We start from the raw sequence: 19,134 nt of genomic DNA, 5'->3' as shown, positions 1-19,134 counted from the left end.
ATAGAGGCAGCTATGTGAGATAACAGCATTGATCTCTGGAAGGTTAATCCTTCCATGAAAAGCTAGAAATACAAATGAGCAAAATATATAGATTTTGTTACCCATCAAATTGGAATTACTTTTGTTTCATGACAGACTTAAGAAACTGTGAATCATGTGTGTCAACTTCAGGAATATTCTTGAGACTTGAGACTCAAGACCAATTTGCAAATGTGAATACATTTAAGCTCTCCATTAAACCTCAGCTTTCAAAGGAATTCACTAAAAAAGTGTCTGTTGTCAGTGCCTTGCTCAATGGCACCTCTGCAGTGCTCAGGAAGTGATCTGGCACCTCTCCAGGTGCCATATCAATTTCCAGATTTGGTCCGCACCGGGATTTGAACCAGCGACCCTCCGGTTCCCAACCTAAGTACCCCAACCCCCATGTAGTCAACATGGACCATTTGAACATAACAGGCATTACCTTGATGTTTGTTTATTCCTCTGAAAGACAGAAAAGAGTGACAGAGATTTGCTTGATCTGCATGTTAAAATGTCAGGGCTATTTCAAATGTACGTGTTGTGACCATTGTTTGGGAGGATATGTGTGAATGACATAAACCACTGTCTCTGTCATATACTTGAACCTGTTATGTTTCAGAAGGTGGCTGAAGAAGGTGTTTATCTGTCACCTGCCCACAGCTCCAAACAACGGCAATGTTCAGCTGTTTATTGGTTTATCTGGATCCCCATTAGCCAATACACCTAAGTAGCAACTACTCTTCCATGAGTCCACTCGTACAAACAAAAAATTAAAATCCACACACATTTCATTATTAAAAATCCAAGAAGAACAGAAAAACAGAAAAACATAAATAAAACGTAAAACAACAGTAATGAAAACACATGCAAGAAAATCAATCAAATCAAGAAGAGCAAGATGAATCTATTATAAACCATAAAGGTCATCTCTCATGGGCCCACTTTATATCAATGCAATAAATAAAATACAGTTCTGGACAAATCTTATAATTATTGTATTTTTTGTTTTATACAATGACAACGTTTAGCTGTAGAGATGCATTCATTCAAAAATACATTTTTACCAAACCAACAAACTTGGAAACCGAAAAATGTCCTTCTATCCACCCTGCCTCATATATGTCTGCCTGTCTCTGTAACACAGATTATGACATTAAATAAATCATCTCCATATCTACTGATGATATTCAGTGTATTTTATTGATGATTACTCAATATTATACAGGTTTTTTTAAGTTGTTGAACCAACATTTTCCAATCCTAAATTGATAAGTCTTTTTTATTTCTCAATTTTTTCCCATATTTAACAGATTTTGGGGGGCTCTGTGTGGCTTGTATAACCTGGACTGGAACATTTTTCAAAAGATCTTATAAATATAAATCAAATAAATATTGGATGTTTTTAGGGCTGTCAAATGATATTTTTTGTAATAGCGATACATCGCAAAATGTCAATAGTTAATCATCTGTCTTAAGCTGAGAGTAGGCTACTTACGTTGTTGTTTGAATTCAACCCTGCTTTTATTTTGAAATAAAGTAAGGACCTTCTAGTAGATTGAAGGTTACGACAGTAACTTAACCACTGTAAAAGGAACTCATTACGGATAAAAAATTAAAGGAAAACAGATCAAAGGATGTTTAAAAACTGAACTGTCTGTTTTTGAGTCTTCAACTGAGTTGTCTGGAGTTGTTTTTTTAAAGTGAAATGAGACATTCAAAGATGTGGCAGTGTCCTTTTCCATCACTGTGACTACAGGGAGACACTGTGGACACCATTGAAAATTAATGTATTAATTTAGACCTTAGTTAATTGTGATCAACTTGTTAATACTGACAGTCGTAGTTTTCTACGGCTGTGTTATTTTTATATGTTACACTTTTATTCTGTTAAATATATTTTAGTAATAGTTTTGGCAAATTGTACATGTTTCGTTTGAATATTTTTTGGGATATAACTTTGATGTCTTATTCTACCATTCATGAAATGTGCATATTGCGTTGTTTTACCAATAATGTTTTGTACAAAGGCTGTTTTTGGAACATTTAACTAACAGTTTTTTGGTATGAATCACAAACCCATCAGTGACATTTACAGAAAATTCGAGAAAATCGTACAAAATAAAAGACTACAATTTTGGCAAATTGTTAAACAAATTCTTTATTTCAGTTTTTTGTTTTGAGGAAATTTGTGTGTAAATTTAAGACTTCCAAAAGAAAAAAATTAAATTATTTTTATATTCTTGACTTGTGGGTTATTACCAGTAGATTTTTTCTTAATAAAAGTTAGTGATTTAATCATGTAAAATAGTATAAAAAAAAGTCACTGGAAAGAAATGAAAAACTTATCAAGCCTCTCAAACATTCAGAGTTTATTATTATTTTATTATTATTATTATTATTATTATTATTATTATGCCTAAAACCTGATAGGCAATGATAGAAATGAGTACCCGAGCATTGAAATTAGATAGAAGTACAAGGTGAAGTATGCATCCACCAGGAAAAAAACAACTAATTGTAACAAAAGATCAATAAACGACTGCAAAGGTTCACAGTCAGTTCAAGAGTGTACCTGCTGTTGTGAATTTTAACCAATCTACTTCACGGTCCTCCTTTTACTCAAATGCACTTTTCTTCTTCATCATTTCCAACTCAGAGGTCATGTTGCAGTTTGGCAGTAATCATGGACTGCACAAGTAGTAAGAAGAAGAAAAGGTTTGGGCTGTTTTTGGAGCTTTGCCAGTTTTCATGCTTATGCAAAGATTTGCGGATAGTGGGTGTGATTTCAAGTGCTTCAAAACAGTTATTCCATTTGGTATATTCATCATGCTTTAGACACTGAGAACAAACGGCCCTTCAAAACTCTAAGCCTGCCTTGGAGGGTTTCTGCTGCTTGTGAATTATGTAATAAAAACAAGTCCTGCTGTTTGACCTAAGGGCCTTATTCATAAAGGACTTAATCTTCCCACCAAAGGCCCTGCTTTAAGTTCTTAGCCAAGAGTTTTCTCATAAGAGCTGCTACAAAAGCAGTAAGAGAAAGTCTGTAAGGAAATAAACTTTAAAGAGATCGAACAGTTCCTCACTGATGTCTGCAGTGATTTGTAAACAGCTCTATGTCTGTGAAAGTTTTTCATATCTCTCATAAGATGAGGCCTTTTACCTGCTATGTGACCATGAGACTTAGGAGTCCTCTGAACATCCTCAGACTTATTCAAGGACCTACTTTAGAAAAATTAGCTTTTCTGAATAGACTCCTATACCTAAATCTAAAGAGTCTTACAATTTGTACAAACATATCTCTTTTTTTTCTTATAGTTTCTCCAAAGTCAGTCAGTGTGTTTTACGAGTACAGTTACAGAGCTGCTTTAATGTGTTTCTAATGCCTCAGTGAAGGCAAAATGGCTTAATTCTGCTCTGTAATGCCTCTATATGACCTACTCAAGCAAACAAGAACATTAGCCACAAGATTGATTATTTACATGAAGTTATTTTTAATCTGTTTAAAAACTGCCACTGTATAGGTGTCAGATGAAGTGATTTACAACACACTGCATAACCCTAGTTTACGGGGTGGCCGGTAGCCTACTAGTAGTTGGTGTGCGAACCCCATGTGTGGACGCTGTGGTCATCCGGGTGGGCGGCCTGGGTTTGGGATCAGGCCTGCTGCGCCATTCCTGCATGTCGTTTCCCGCAAAGAGATGAAGAGTGACCACTTTGTCCTGTCAAACAGCAACAGCAAATTACTAAGGAGGAGCTTCAAGAAAAATATATGAATAAATAATAATGTATTTTATATCACAGTATAATAAGGGACGTTTATTGTGTTAATCATGTTGTTTCAGATGGTAGAAATAGAGTTGACTTCACTTACTTCTGTCTCTTAATCCATGATAATTATTAGAGTTAACAAGTTGATTACTATTTGTTTGGACAATATGAATCTGGTAAGAGACTATTGTTGTCCAATACATTTCGTGGTGTGAAAAATACAGTATTGAATTCCAGATTGTAGTTTCGTGGAAGTATAACGAAGCAGACAATGAAAACAAATGAGGCACAATACGAGATTTCCACAATTGTACTACCATGATAAGGTAGGCCAACATTTTGTCAAGTAAAATCTCGATACTTCATAACCAAAAAAATGTTGAAAGTTCAATTCAGCATAATTATTTAATTGTAGTAAAGAACTGAGAAACATATTTAGGAAAACTATGGTAGGCTACCGATACAACAAGGCGTAAAAGTGTATTCAAAAAATACTTTGCTGGCTCCGAAGGAACATGTCATAAACACTCATATGCCGCCCTCTTGTGGCTAAATAGAGGTAGAGCAGGGACTAGCAACGTTGAGTAGGCCCCTCAAGCCCCTCCCACCATCCAACATGCAATTGGTCAGCGCTTTCCATAGAAACCAGACGATTGGACAGAATTATCTTTACGCTCCCGGAACAAAAACGTGCATTTGAAAATATTGTGTAAGTGTCCGCCAGCGCTCACTCAACCATCCGAACAGTAAGTGTGAAGCCACACAAACAGAATGTTTATTGAAATGAAACATGAGACTGTGAAGTAAATATGCACGACAAGAAACACGATTTAACGTGAGATTTTACTTTACACTGTCTGCAGTAATGCCGACGTCCCCTGTTAAAACGCGGATCCCCCTCACCAGCTTCGGTCACCTCATAACAGAGGTGAAGGTAAGAACAGGGTTTGTTTTAAATGCATGTCCACCATTCAGAGGAGGGAGAAGTAGTACATTGTGTCCGTTTTGGTACTGAAAAGTATTTATGTTATTATGAGTAACAAGGATTTCATTGCATTTTTTTATTTTTATATTGTGTTTTATCATCTAGGCTATAATCAACCTACAATTTGTTTCCTCAACAGTGTTTTAATCCAAATAAGCTATTTTACAGTATCACTTATGTCTCTACTTATTTTTCTCAATGAAGTTAGAAATGAAACGGACTTCCAGGATATCTTAGATAATTTATCTTAATTTAGCCTATATAATAATTATATGAGATGAGATAAGATGAGTCGTTATTGACCTTTAGCAGTAAAATAACCAGTTGGGAGGGCAGATTAACAAACGATTATATAATTAAAATAGGCAACCAAGTAAGACAAAAGTAAGGACATTCAAACCTGGATAAACATGAAATATGTGATTCTGATCATTAGAAACTAGCCATGCAAATCAAATCTAAAAAAATAATAACAATACAATAAACACATAAGATGGGTTTTGTTTCTGGTAAATGTGTGATTGTTTTAAGCACATTACAATGGTTGAGCAATAGAGACTAAGAGAAATGTATTTTTCAAACCAGTATTACAACTTAAGTGGTTGGTGTCAGCAGACCCTGAAGTGTGTGACGGCGCATTTTCTTTGGGCGCGCTACCCACACGCTTAGCTGTGCTGCTCATTCCACGAATGCAGGATCCTAACAAGTTGAAAAGGTGACTAATCAGGCTACAGGCTAATATCCTAACAGTAGCTTTCTACTCACTGTACAAAAAGGAGAACATTATGGTGGCGCAGTGGTTAGTGCGCGTGCCCCCATGTGTGGAGGCTGTGGTCCTCAGGACGGGCGGCCCGGGTTCGAGTCCGGAGTCCGGCCTGTGGCTCCTTTCCTGCATGTCACTCCCTACTCTCTCTCCCTGATTTCTGGCTCTATCCACTGTCCTGTCTCTCCCTTAAAGGCAAAAAAAAAATAATAATAATAATTATAACATTATAATGCACCTAAATGCAGGACAGTGCCAAAATGTGGAACAACTTTAAACAGTACAAGCACATGTTATTTAATAGCTTGAAAGCATATCATCTGAACTTTTTTTTTTTTTTTTTGACAAGACTTATTTTTAGCTGAATATGAAAATGTGTTCAGCATCACAAAAACTGAATTTTCCCAGGGTTTCATGTTATTGAGCGGAAGATTATGCAGGGAATTTAACAGTTTGGCTAGTAACGTCTATGCATTAAAGGAAAAACTCCAGAAAAGGGAATAACAGCTTTAAGCTTTTGTCAGAAATCCCAAGGCAGACACAAAGTGGAGAGTCTGTGCAGAATGAGCTCAGCCCTGCCAGCCAGTCCTGATGATTTGCTGGAGTTTTAGCTGATGAATAATTCACTTTCATCTAATTCAACGGGTGTGTTAAATGTGACTCGCATGGCTTTAAATCATTTCATCGTGCCAGCCAAAAAACAAAAGCCTCTTTGTACATGCAGCTTCTTTTGGATGTTTTGGTCTCAACTGTCACGTACTCTTCCAAAGACATTAATCAAATCCTCAGACTGCGTTTGTGTCTTATCTCAGCTATAACAGTAGTCCCTCTGAACATTTAGCGTTTCACTTTCATTCTGACTGCGCAGCTCTTATATTGCTTTACATGGGTGTGTGCAAGTCAAATAAATATCACATTGCCTCTGCACAGGAAAATGTTTTTATGATTGTATCTGTCACTCATCCATTACAGAGTCACTCAGGGTGACCTGGTTTATACAGCAAACATTTTCTCCTGATTCTGATGACATGCTCTGGGTGGGAAACCTAAATGACATTATAATGTCACCCTGCTGGGCTTCCAGTTGTAAGAATTTAGAGCATCTGACAAATCTGTATCATTTCACTTCTTTAAATTGACCTGCGACAGAATAGACAGTGGATAGTGAAAATCTGGGAGGACAAAAAAAAAAAGTGAAATACAAGGCCGGCTGAAACAACTCGGGTTCAGTGTAGAGCTAATTCAAAAGAACATTGTCATAAGTTATTTTCAAGCAATGCTGCCAACTTCTTCTTCTTCGTCATAGATTTTTTTTGTCCTTTTTCAACATAAATTCAAAATCTCAAAATCATGAAAACAATGTTGCAGTCTGTCAGTTGCTTTTGGTTTTGTGGTTAATTGATTTTTCTTCCATTGTCATGTGTGTGTTGTTATGTGGTACTTTTTCTCCATGTAACAGTTGTTCTTGTCTTTAATTTAACTTTTAGATAGTTTACAATGATAGGTTTTTTTCTGACGATGGCATTAGTTTGTTTTTCATCTTGTAAAAAAAAAAAATACACTTTGATTTTAGTGTTTAAAATGTGAAGCGTTATTGCTGCAGCATTTCCTCTTACTGGTGGTGGTGTGTGTGTGTGTGTGTGTGTGTGTGTGTGTGTGTGTGTGTGTGTGTGTGTGTGTGTGTGTGTGTGTGTGTGTGTGTGTGTGTGTGTGTGTGTGTGTGTGTGTGTGTGTGTGTGTGTGTGTGTGTGTGTGTGTGTGTGTGTGTGTGTGTGTGTGTGTGTGTGTGTGGGTGGGTGGGTGTGTGGGTTTCAGAAGCAGCTGTTTGGCATTGAGACTCCAACTTCTGTGGAACTGACGGGTTTGAGGAAATACTTCAATAGCTACACACTGCAGGGACGCCGAAATGTAAACCATGCACTACATATACACGCGCAAAAGCTGCAGTCGATGTGAATGATATTTTTACATTTAAAGTCCTCCTCGTACAAAAACATGTAATTCTCCTCTGTGTTACAGTGTGTGTTGGTTACCTATGGGGTCTTTGCTGTAACTGCTGCCGCCTACTTCCTGCACAGACAGAGCAAAAAAGAGAATCAGAGGTCCAACGCTTCAGCCTGAAGAATGAATGAAAATGACACGACACTACCTGTACTCTGTTAATAAATCTATTTAAATGCAGAAGACTGTCTGATCATTATTTTGTGTCATAATGGGAATTAAAAGTTGCCATGGCATCAGAAAGGGATTTTTTTATTAATGTGTGTAGTAGAACGGTCCCTCCACAAGGTGTCCATGTGCAGCTGAAGAGACTGAAACCAAACTGAATTTTTATTTTTACACATTTATTTTTACTGGTTGTGAATCCGCGTTCACTTGAAAAAGACCTGCCTGATGAAGGAGGAGAAGCTAATTGTCCTAAGACTCTGCTAACTGCCTTAACACAGCTTTAAATACTAAGGTTTACAAAGTGTGCGTTTCTTTTTATTAATATATGAGCTTGTAGACATTGTACAATGTGTTGTGTTTGAGTTACAGTATCTCTGTCGATTGCTGTCTTATAAGAATTTGTTTTATCTGTAAGGCCATATAAACATAGACTCAAAGACTCCTCTGGTCTATGTGCTGTAAATAACAGCATTGTTCTCCTCACAATAGGTTTAAAGTAACAATTGCAATGCTTTTTATCAGTTTTGCCTTTTAGTATAACATGTGGAAATAACTTTGCAAATCGTTTTCTTTCTTTCTTTTTGAAGTCACTAGAATCAAATTATTCTGAGTACTTGTACCCATCACTTAGGCTTTAGTTTCACATTCATTTTGACTTTGCAATGTTTTGTCATTAGTTGATGAGATGTGCATTCAAAAATGAGATGTTATTGAAATTCACCAGTCTTGCACTTTTAAAGCAGTTTGCATTTACGCGTGTTAAAACTGATGCTTTTTTTTCAAACCACAAAAAAAGGGAATGAGCTGAAATTCCATGTGAAATACACACTAACTCAAAGGTACACAAAAAACCACACGCGCTGCTGGCACATCACGTGATTTACTCTAATGCTGTCTTCACGTGCTCCTCGGATATGTCGTATTTCCCAGTTGTGCAATCCTGGTGATGATGTTCAAGTGCTCTGGGTGAAAATAAAAGCAACAAACATGGACGATGTTACCAAGAGCAAGAATCACAGAGCTCTTTTGTCCTTCAGAATGTAGTTGACAACAAATTTGTTTTATAGACATTATAATTAGCTAATATTTGCTGGCTAGGCTAGTTAGCATACTGTGTGTGTGTGTGTGTGTGTGTGTGAGTGTGTGAGAAGCAGGCAATGAGTCTTTTGCTTTTTTACATCCTTTCTATTAGTTGACTTTATGTTTCTGTGTGTGTGTGTGTGACAGAAAGAAGTTGTGTGTGTGTGTGTGTGTGACAGAAAGAAGTTGTGTGTGTGTGTGTGTGTGTGTGTGTGTGTGTGTGTGTGTGTGTGTGTGTGTGTGTGTGTTGTCCCTGTTCCTGATGTCTCATTGGAAAAGGATTTAAGGTGTTGCCTGGTTCTGTAGGCTTTCACTCTGGATAGTAATCCCTGTATGTAACATACATTTTGATAGCTTGCTACAGCCAATGTACCCCATACAATGTAACCCATATACAAAAATGTGCAACTACTTAAAATAAATTATACTAGCTACTATAAAAAAATATAAAATATAATTCCTACCGTCAATTGATGACATAGTTTCCAATCTTTCTGCCATTTTGATGGCCTGAAACATCACGCAAACGTCACAACTTGGGTACCATCCAAAACAGGGATGGGCAACTGGCGGCCCCGGGGGCCACATGCGGCCCCCATCAACCCTCAAGGTGGCCCTCAGGTCAATTTTTGCATATCAATTAATTTGAAAAACATGAAGAAAACATGACTAAATATGTCATGAAATCATGAAAACCAGAAATATGTCCATAATAATATTAAATCACTGGTATATGTTGAGTTACATTTGAGACATAATTGATTGTAATCGTTTTTGTATCCTACAATTTGGCCCCTCTGGCAGTGAGAATTAAAAGAATGTGGCCAGTGGTAGGCTAATATGTGCTCATAACTCGAAGATAGCGTAATCAAGATATTTCCGAGGAACACTTGAAAGCGACATTTAAAAGCGAAAGCGAAAGCCCAGCCGGTCTGTGACACCTGAGACGCCTCTTACGTTTTTTTTTCTTTTTTTTGGTATGAATGTATGTGGGGTAGGCCTGTCTCTTATCAACCAGCATCAGAATATAACCGAAAGTAAAGTTATTTGTTCAGAGGACGAGCAGCGACCGTCACCGCTGTGTGGACTCGAACAGGCGCTGGCAGCATGTAAGTGTAATCCCTTTTTCAAGTTCTCCAAGGAGCCTACGCAAGAGGTTAAAACAAAATTTTGATTAACAGTTATTCAATTTTTCTTGTGCCAATAAGGATAAAACTGCTCCTTCGTTCATTTGAATAATAAAAGGTGCAGCATTGTCATTTAGAAACAGAACCAAATAATCTTAATTAGAAGCATTTAGCCTACAGTAGGCTATAGACTATATATATATATATATATATATATATATATAATAAATATCTCCCGGTCATGTCTTGGAGCAACCTGGCACAACAATGTCGTTCGAGATTAATAACGTTATCTCTTATCTTATCTTAGTTCAATTTAAATGATATGTTATTAAGAATGTTTGATGAGGCTTAATACATTCTTAATAACATATCATTTAAATTGAATTAAGATAAGATAAGAGATAGCTTTATTAATCTCGAATGACATTGTTGTGCCAGGTTGCTCCAACATTACATTTCAAAAAGAGTAACACAAAGAGCTTCAACTATAAGCGATATACAAAAAAAACATAATAGAGATGGTGCATTTTTGAACCATTTTCTTTGTTGTTGCATTTTTAAGAGATTTTTGCCCACTGTTTCTGATTTTTTTTCTTTTTCTTACAGTGCAGCCCATCAGTATTAGGACATAATACTTTTATTGTAGAGATGTAGTTGTCTTTCAAATGTGAAACTGTTGCCTATATTTAAAATGCTGCTTGATAGAGTTATGTTCAGACTGTTAACATACTTTGGGTCAATAACACAGGAGTCACAGACCCGTCCCAGCCTTGCTGTCCTGCAAGGCTATTCCCAACATGGATGTGTAACCCTTCAGAATAGGAATTAGTCGTATTTGCCGGATGTGTTAAAACATGCAAAGAATTGTCTCTGTTGCTCTCATAGGAACTAAAACAAGCCTGACAGGTTAGCAGGAACATTACACTAGAATGTACAGCTATATGTAGCCTATGGCGACACAAGTGAACACTATTGTAAATATACTAAACAAAATCCTTAGTTTTTTTTTACATGTAAAGCTGAGAAAGATTAGTACAACATCCTGTAGAATAATTCATGTCTTTCAGAGATAGGAAACCAAACCAGTTTGCAAGATTTGGAATAACTTTTGATGGAGCTATTGTCCAAGTCTTTTTATTTTTTTTCAGTGTAGAGCTAATTCAAAAGAACATTGTCATAAGTTATTTTCAAGCAATGCTGCCAACTTCTTCAATATGTTGGCATTTCTCTTTCAATTTTGTTTGTAAGCTAAATAATCCATGTTTTTTTTTTTTTTGACAATTAGACAGAAGATGCAAGTTAAGAGTCATACATTTTTGTTTAGGAACGTCAACAACTTTTAAACTCTGTTTCTCCATCCACTTTGCATCATTTGAGCAAATAGTTAAAGTCAAACAAAAGACACTCTAGGTTTTAAAAAAGAGAAGTAAAATAATGTACAGCAGAAAAATATATAGATTTTTTACAAGTCTATTTTCTTACATAAGCAAGTAAAGATCTGTTGTAATGCAAATACATTGAATACTAACCACAATACCTAAATGTAGGCTACTTGCATGCTTATACATATCATGTTTAAGTATCAGTTTCTCAAGTTGTATTTTATTCTTTCATTGTATGGAAGAAAAAGGTTCTGTGTTTTAGGGTTTTTTTATGTTAATGTCTTTTTTGACTTTCACGGATTTTAATAAGTAACATGTTTTTTACTCACATTACTGCATTTGTAAACACACGTTTTAACACAATTTAACAACGTAAAGGGAAATCTTCAGATTATTTCATACTCTTGTGTTTTGTGGTTGAGTGAGAAAGTGAAAGCATTCCTCTCAGAAATCAAGTTACATCCGCCCTTCCCAGTAACAAACTCTTTATGGTTAGTCACCTGATCTCTTCCTCTCACACACACACACACACACACACACACACACACACTCACACACACACACACACACACACACACACACACACACACACACACACACACACACACACAAACACCACACGCACACACTCGATTACAAGTTGCAACAGTGTGCAGTTAAATCATAGAGCTGTAACTTATACTTAAATACTATGTATAAAATGAAAGGGTTCCTTGAAGTCCATTCCACCAATCCTCAAAGGATGGAAATTGATAAGATTTAATCGACAGCATGCTATTATCAGTTGTAATCATTATAACCTGTTTATACTCTACAATGATGACACAATCATTTTTTAATAGATTTCCTTATTGTTTTATGATCATTTCTCTAGATGGAAAAGGAGACCTACTCTGGTGTTATGTTTCTTTAAGTCTGATCACAGTTTTGAACAAATGAACACAACAACTGCTGTCAAATGTTTCTGTAAAATGAAACCATGCTTTTGACTGTCCTGTGTTCTAGTTGCAAGTTTCTAGCTCTGAGATTGATTAAAGGAAATGATTAACTCGGAGGCATGTGATAACAAAAGCTTTGAAACTGGTTCTCATATCTCATTAATCAGCATCTGATTTTAATAGATTTTAATGTGACTTTTAAAGTTTCTGTTTCTGGCTCTTTAACACTTAAATGACCGGCTTAGCATGAAAGACCAGACTGACACAGGAACCGACACACTATTAAACAAAGTGGAGCGTTTAGCTGCTCATTTGTCTGTTCATGTCATTATTTAAAGAGACAGAACACTTTGCAAATAAAACTAAAACAAGGTTTAAAGGAGCACTATGTAGATTTGGTAGTGATATATGAAAGTTGGAGAAGTGTAACAATTCTGTGCTATATTTTCTGAACTAAATCCACAAACTTTATTCAAAGGAAAATGTGGTTCCCTGGAACACTGTTTGGAGCTAAAAAGGCTACCAGGAGAGTTACGGTTTCACTGTTGCGGCCCCCTCCATAACTTTGTGCGTTGCATTGTATCTATCAACCAAATTGTCCTCTGAGGACAGTTTGTGTATAGAGTTATAAACATTTATCACAGAATCTGTAAACATCTCTGACTTTAAGTGCATCTTTAAACCGCACAGAGTCAACAAGAATGCTATATATTTACATGTATTTTCAAGACAGGTTACAGGGAAAGAAACATTAGAAAACGCTTTAGAAATATACGTATGAAATCCACCAGTACAAAAAAGGATTGTGCAGCATTTCAAGTTATATTGATCACATTTCAAATTGATAGAACAGAGCCAAAAGAGACTTAATATTGGATTCACATTCATCTGTTGGGCAGAATCATGGTTCTTATTGAAATGTGATGTTGCTTACTAAACAGCGGATGTGTCTATAACGACCTGTATGTAAAAAAGAAGTGCAACTTCCCTAAATATGATAACGTGTTAGTGTTGTGAGATAATGTGTGACTGCTGCCCCCTAGAGGGAATAAACAAAGTCAGCTAAAATAAAATGCAGTGCAGATGGGTCACACATTATGACTGATTGTCTGTGTTCATGTTTCTGTTTCAGTTCTTAAGGGACAGATGACAAAGCAGATCGAGCCTCTAAAACCTCAAGCTGTTGTTTAAGTAAACACCGAGCCTCTAAGAGCACCGGACCGCTGATGACTGACCAGAAATGGCACAATGAAAAAAGTCGCATCTTCTGATGAAGAGTGGAGGAACAGGTGGTCAAGAAAAGGTCTCTCTTTTGTAGGATGGTCAGAGACAATCTTGATAAATCAGTAGTTCAGAGCAAGGAACAGAACCAAGCATCTGAGAGCCAAAATCAACACCCTGAAGAACCTGAAGGACCTGAAAGAAGAAAGAGCCCAGAGACAGTTGAAGCAGAGAGCGAAGAGCCGACAGAGAGGCAGCTTGATTTACTGCATTGGAAAAAATTCAACTTCGAGGAAGAATCAGACACCTGGCGCCAGGTGAGTGCTCACAGTTGTCTCACGGTGACTCACAGTCTGTGGAGTTATTTACTCTGGGATTTTTTTCTTTTGGAACAGATGGCTAAAGAGAGACTGAGACAGAACTCAAACAACATGATTTGATTCAGTCAATTTTACAACCAGGTGTGGAAGTAATAAAAGTAGAACAGATTTTGGGGGAAGAGGGGAGGTAGCATCAAATCAAGATATTATTTAAGCAGTAAAAGTTACCCGGTGAGCACTCACTGCTGTTTCAACATTGAAATGTGATTGAAAACAGAGTGAAATCGTGTCGGTCTATTCAACACATCTCTTCAGCTGTTTTGCGATCGATGGCCAGAGGTGGTAAGCAGTGGATTTAACATGCAGGCAGTTTTGACATTGAATCAAATTTGAATCATTGATTTTTTTTTGAAAGGGACTGTGATGCACTGCTCTTTAATTCGATCCTTTTATGCCACAATATGTAGTGTGCTACTAGAAAATTGCTGTTTGCATGCATGTGAATCTGTGACGGATCTTGTGATACAAGCAGGTTTTCTGGTAAAATCTGGTTTAAACATTGACATTTAATCAACATCTTCAAATAGTCTGTGAAAAATGCACAATCATGGTCATGAACCTGCAGTAGGTAATGTATTTTTTCTGACATGGTAATAGTCTGTGAAAAATGTGCCTTTTGAGAGTCTTTTTAACAGTGGCTATAGAAGTTTTATAAAAGTCTTTTCAACAGAAAAATTGCACCTTTGATGCAGAATAACCCTTATTAGAAAATCATAGATTATATGAATGGACTACAATGGTTGATGCAGTTATATTTATGTATAATCGGAATGTGCAAAGTAACATTCAACTATGAAGTTAAAAAAAACTGCGATGAGTCCAACACAGTCAGCCAAGTTGGATTTTATTTTAGTTGGACTTTGAACATTTCACAATCATTTTGTGTATCAAATCTGGCTGCAGCCTCTCAGCACAGGGCTGATAGTCTGAACGTTCCTGTTACAAAGTGTTTAACACTGAGCAGATTACATTATTGAAAGTTATTGTAGTACTATTACGATATTATTAATGTTCATACAGGAAAGCAACTCTGAAATCAAGCATTCTTCATAAACTTTAAAGTGAACAACAAAATGTGTAAGAGTTGAAATTAAAGTTTATGAAAATGTGTTATTGATATTTAAAATACATCTTTGAGTTACAACTGCCCCTTCATTTTCTTTCATAAAGAAACTTTTATTCTTTATTTATTCTATAATTTGTTTCAGTCCTGTAAAGTGTCTGCAGGTCTGCTTTCAGGCTGCACATCCTGTTGTTGCAGGAGTTGCAGCCTGACCTTTCTGCCAGAAGGCCTTTAGATTATGTGGTATATGGAGTAATTAAGTCTGTCGGGGTTGTTAATTGGGTTGAACATAAGTCTTAAATTAAGTTTCTTTTCCTTGTGAAAATGAAAGAATATTGTAGCCCAAACTGTGATCTTCTCTTAAACCTAACTATATTTGTGAAACTGTCACAGTTTTGTCAGGGTCAGGCACCAAACCAATTTGGTTAGGTAGAGGAAAGACCATAGGTAGGGCTAAAATAGAACTTCAACCATGACTTTCGGTTTCTCTTGGGACACTAGCAGCTGTCACCTGTGTGAAAGAGAAAGAGCTTTGTGGTCGGAAGTTCTGAAAGAAAACGTATACCATGTTCACAACACAATGTTCACTAACAACCTGCACAAATAGGTTAGCCTATATGTAGCCTGATGGAAAAAAATGAAGTGGTGTTTTGTCAGTGTAACTTTTAGCGAAATTTGATGCTTCACATAACAAGATTTAGATCGTATATAAGGTGAAGCACTGTAATCTCTTCATTTGACTGATTTTCACCTTCTGTTTCTCTAGCCATTGTCTGGTGCTGATTCAGAGTGCTTTCCCACACACCTTCGTCCATTCCGCAGCGCGGCAGAATATAAACTAGTGAAACACACCTACCGGCAGCTTCAACACAGTGGATACTACTGGGGATCAATGAGCATGGAGGAGGCACACAACAAACTATCAGACACACCCCTGGGCACCTTCCTCATCAGGTACAATTCTTTTTAAAAGTCTTTTTATATCCATGTCATGATTTACCTAAGTTTAGTTTGTTTATTCCTTGGTTTTGTTACTTAAATGTGATTTCCTGTTTTATTTTGTCATTTGTATCCTTGTGTTTCTGTGTTACCTGTGTATTTTTCCTTTCATATCCTGTGTGAAGTTATTTGTCTTTCCTGTTTTATTTTGTCTTTTCCTTTCTCGTGTTTCTAAATTTCCCAGGTACATTTCCCTAGGCATGTCTTTGGTGTGTCCTGGTTTACTTTGTAGTTCTTTTGCCCAGTGTTTCCTGTCCTGTTCTGTGTTGATTTTCCTCGTGGCTCTGTTTTTTCTTGTTGGATTTGTTCTTGGACTTTTGATGGACTTTTATTTGAACTGGATAAATTAAGCTTTTGTGGGTTTCTTTGCCTTTTGGTCTTTTTGTTAAATACATTCTTTAGCTTTATTATCTGCACTCGGGTCCCCTTATTTGTTTTTTTATTGACCTAACATTCATCACTTTTATTATGCTCTTCTCTTGTCCAGTTGTCCCTTACAAAACGCTATTCCAACCTAAATGAGACCTTTTATGTGTAGTTAGCACATAAAAGCACTTAAAACAGTTTTTTAAGTTGCAGCTTATTAATGAAATATATAATAATGTGATGCATGTAGGGTGTCTCTGCTGACTCACACAAATTTTGTTGAAAGAGCGTACAGTGAGTGAGTGACACTGCCAGGTAGCTTAAAGAACCAGTCTTCTCATCACTACATTCTGCTTTCTACTTTCTGTGGAGAGAGAATAACACAAGCTAACAAACCACATGTGGTTAGTGTTAAAACAATAAAAACTGAGCTGCATGCGTCTTGGATGCTCTGCTATTACTAAAAGCCACACAGTAAGCGATATAATTAGTCCAATATTATCAGTCCTTAGTCCTGAAAAGGCTCCAACACACAAACATGTTTGAGGAATAAGGGCCTTTGCTTCATGTCATCCCCCACTCTCTCCTCCCAACATTTGCTGTCTTACTGTAGCTGTCAAATAAAGGCAAAACGGCCCCCCTAAAAAAAATAAAGCCCCTTTTAGGGCTAAGATGAAATATCAATACTGATCTTTATCGTCAGCCTGAGTCTTGTGATACAAGATTTGAATCATTGGTGCTTAACATTGATATTTCATTTAAAAAAAACTATTGCTATAACAGATTTCCCTACCAATTTCACTTGCTGTGTCACTACTTCATAACTCCTCACAGTGGTGCTGATGATATGATTGAGGGTAACACGAACACATCTAATTTGGCCAAAGAAGATGTCGATGTATCAGCGCTGTTATTTACCATCAGCAAGCCAATTTATTTAAGCACTACTTTGGCGCACCACAAATGTATTCATCCACCTGGAAGGCACTTTGTAAATGAGTGAGCCTGGATTTTGCCTCGTACACATAGTTGTATTTATGCATTTTGTTATTACTGCATCCCAGTTTGAGATCTTTTTAGGCAATAACTGTTTAAAGATGATCCTGCTGACACAGCAGTAGTTGCTGCCCGTGGTTGCTGCTTGACTGTAACAGATGACATTAAGTGTATTTTATTGTAATGTCATTGTAACGTTTTCATAAAAAGAAATGTCAACAAATAAAAACACATCAAGTTTGCACAAATTGACTGTTCGCTGCTGTGTTGTTTCAGGGACAGTGGCCAGTTGGATGTTTTCTTCACTTTGAGTTACCAAAGTGAAGATGGACCGACCAGTGTTCGGGTTGTGCTAAACAATCTGCTCTTCAGTTTGTTTGGAAGCCACAGGACTTTTGCTTCAATCTTCTTTCTGCTCAAGTTCTACACTGGCTCATCCTGTAAGCTGACTCTTCCCTATCGCAAGCAGCGACCAGAGCGCCTGAAGCAGATGTGCAGGAGAGCTCTAACCAATGCATATGGTGCGGAAAATATAAGCGCTTTACCTGGACTCAGCTGTCAAGATAAAGACTATGTTCAGGCATACCCTCACTTAATATAGCAAAACGTTGAAAGTGTCTTTTGCTGTATGAAGATTGTGTTTGTATTGTAATAATAATAAGTTGTGTTTGTGTTTTAATAATATTTTTTATTTTCATTTATTTAACTGTTATTTGATCACATTATCAAAATTGTATATTTTACTGAACACACATGGTACATAATGTTTTGGTTTGTACATTTAACATTGATGTATGCAGGACATATATTCATCAAATAATTTATGTCGACCACACCACTGCTTTTATCCCATGTCTTTTTGAACAAATAACAAAGTAGAATTTGCTGCTGTTTAAAGATGGATTAATTCATGTCTTTCACAACAAAATCAGCAAAAGAAGTTGACATACTAAAAGTTGAATATGTTCGTTCTCAAATATTGCAAAACATAACTGTTTTTGTTTTGTTCTGTATATTTCATATGCTATTGCCATTGGTTGCAGTTTGGTTTGGTTCTCAACCTTACTATCTCGAGATTGTGGCTTAATAATCTTGTTATCTCAGAAAAAATAGTTTTCTAGAAAAACTGTGTTAATTGAGGCATTGCCTTTAGAAAACATAGGCAATTTGAAAAATAACATTTTTCCAAGAACGGGGAAAAGCATGCTCTTGAGATTTTTATAGTCTGCCTTGTAAACAAGTAATCTGAACGTCTCATAAAGTATGTATTTAATGTAATGTCAACATAATTGAAAGAAAAACTCTTGTTGCAGCTGTGGTCTTCTCATTCAATGATTCTGATGCAGGTGTCACAAGAAAATAACTGTTTCTTAAGAAAATAAACATTTGTAGGATCAGACTGCTTATCCAAAGATGAGACAAGTGCCCATTTTTGCTGTTCTTTGATTATTTTGTGCTATTGTAGTTTTAATTTCCATCAGTGCCTTAAAGGTCACATATTTATACTCATTTTCAACAATTTTAAATAAGTCTGAGGGCTCCCCAAAACATCTCTGTGAAGTTTATTACCAAAATCCACTCTGCTTATAAAACCCTCTATTTCAGCCCTGCTCAGAACAGGCTGTTTCTGTGTCTGTAGCTTTAAATGTAAATGAGCTGTGTCTGACCATGACCCTCTGAAAGTAATAAATCTTTAATGTCCACCAGAGGTGGAAATTTGCCGACTCAGAGGCAGAACAAACACCTTGCTGTGGAGTGTCACCCATCTGGGGGAGGGGTTACTGCCCTTTGTGATGTCACAAAAGGAAAATCTCCAAAAACCAGTTTTAGCACACATTTTCTGAAAACAGTAGAAGGCAAAAGAATGAGATGA

At 36.6% G+C, this 19,134-nt stretch overlaps 1 protein-coding gene and 1 long non-coding RNA gene across 2 annotated transcripts; both read left to right on the top strand.

Moving 5' to 3' along the window:
• The first annotated feature begins 4,445 nt into the window (after nucleotides 1-4,445).
• On the top strand, nucleotides 4,446-7,721 carry LOC109988236 (uncharacterized). Its single transcript, XR_002278139.3, has 4 exons — nucleotides 4,446-4,535; nucleotides 4,653-4,723; nucleotides 7,353-7,445; nucleotides 7,557-7,721. It is a non-coding gene; the product is annotated as an uncharacterized lncRNA (long non-coding RNA).
• A 1,985-nt stretch (nucleotides 7,722-9,706) lies between these two features.
• On the top strand, nucleotides 9,707-18,658 carry LOC109988235 (suppressor of cytokine signaling 1). The gene is made up of 4 exons (XM_020639659.3): nucleotides 9,707-9,895; nucleotides 13,369-13,774; nucleotides 15,667-15,854; nucleotides 17,538-18,658. The coding sequence occupies exons 2-4, from the start codon at nucleotides 13,556-13,558 to the stop codon at nucleotides 17,860-17,862; spliced, it is 732 nt and encodes a 243-aa protein (XP_020495315.1). The 5' UTR covers nucleotides 9,707-9,895; nucleotides 13,369-13,555; the 3' UTR covers nucleotides 17,863-18,658.
• The last annotated feature ends 476 nt before the right edge of the window (nucleotides 18,659-19,134 follow it).

This window comes from Labrus bergylta, chromosome 1, assembly GCF_963930695.1.
Source record: "Labrus bergylta chromosome 1, fLabBer1.1, whole genome shotgun sequence".
NCBI classification, from domain to species: domain Eukaryota; kingdom Metazoa; phylum Chordata; class Actinopteri; order Labriformes; family Labridae; genus Labrus; species Labrus bergylta.
This window is presented reverse-complemented; position numbering and strand designations above follow the sequence as displayed.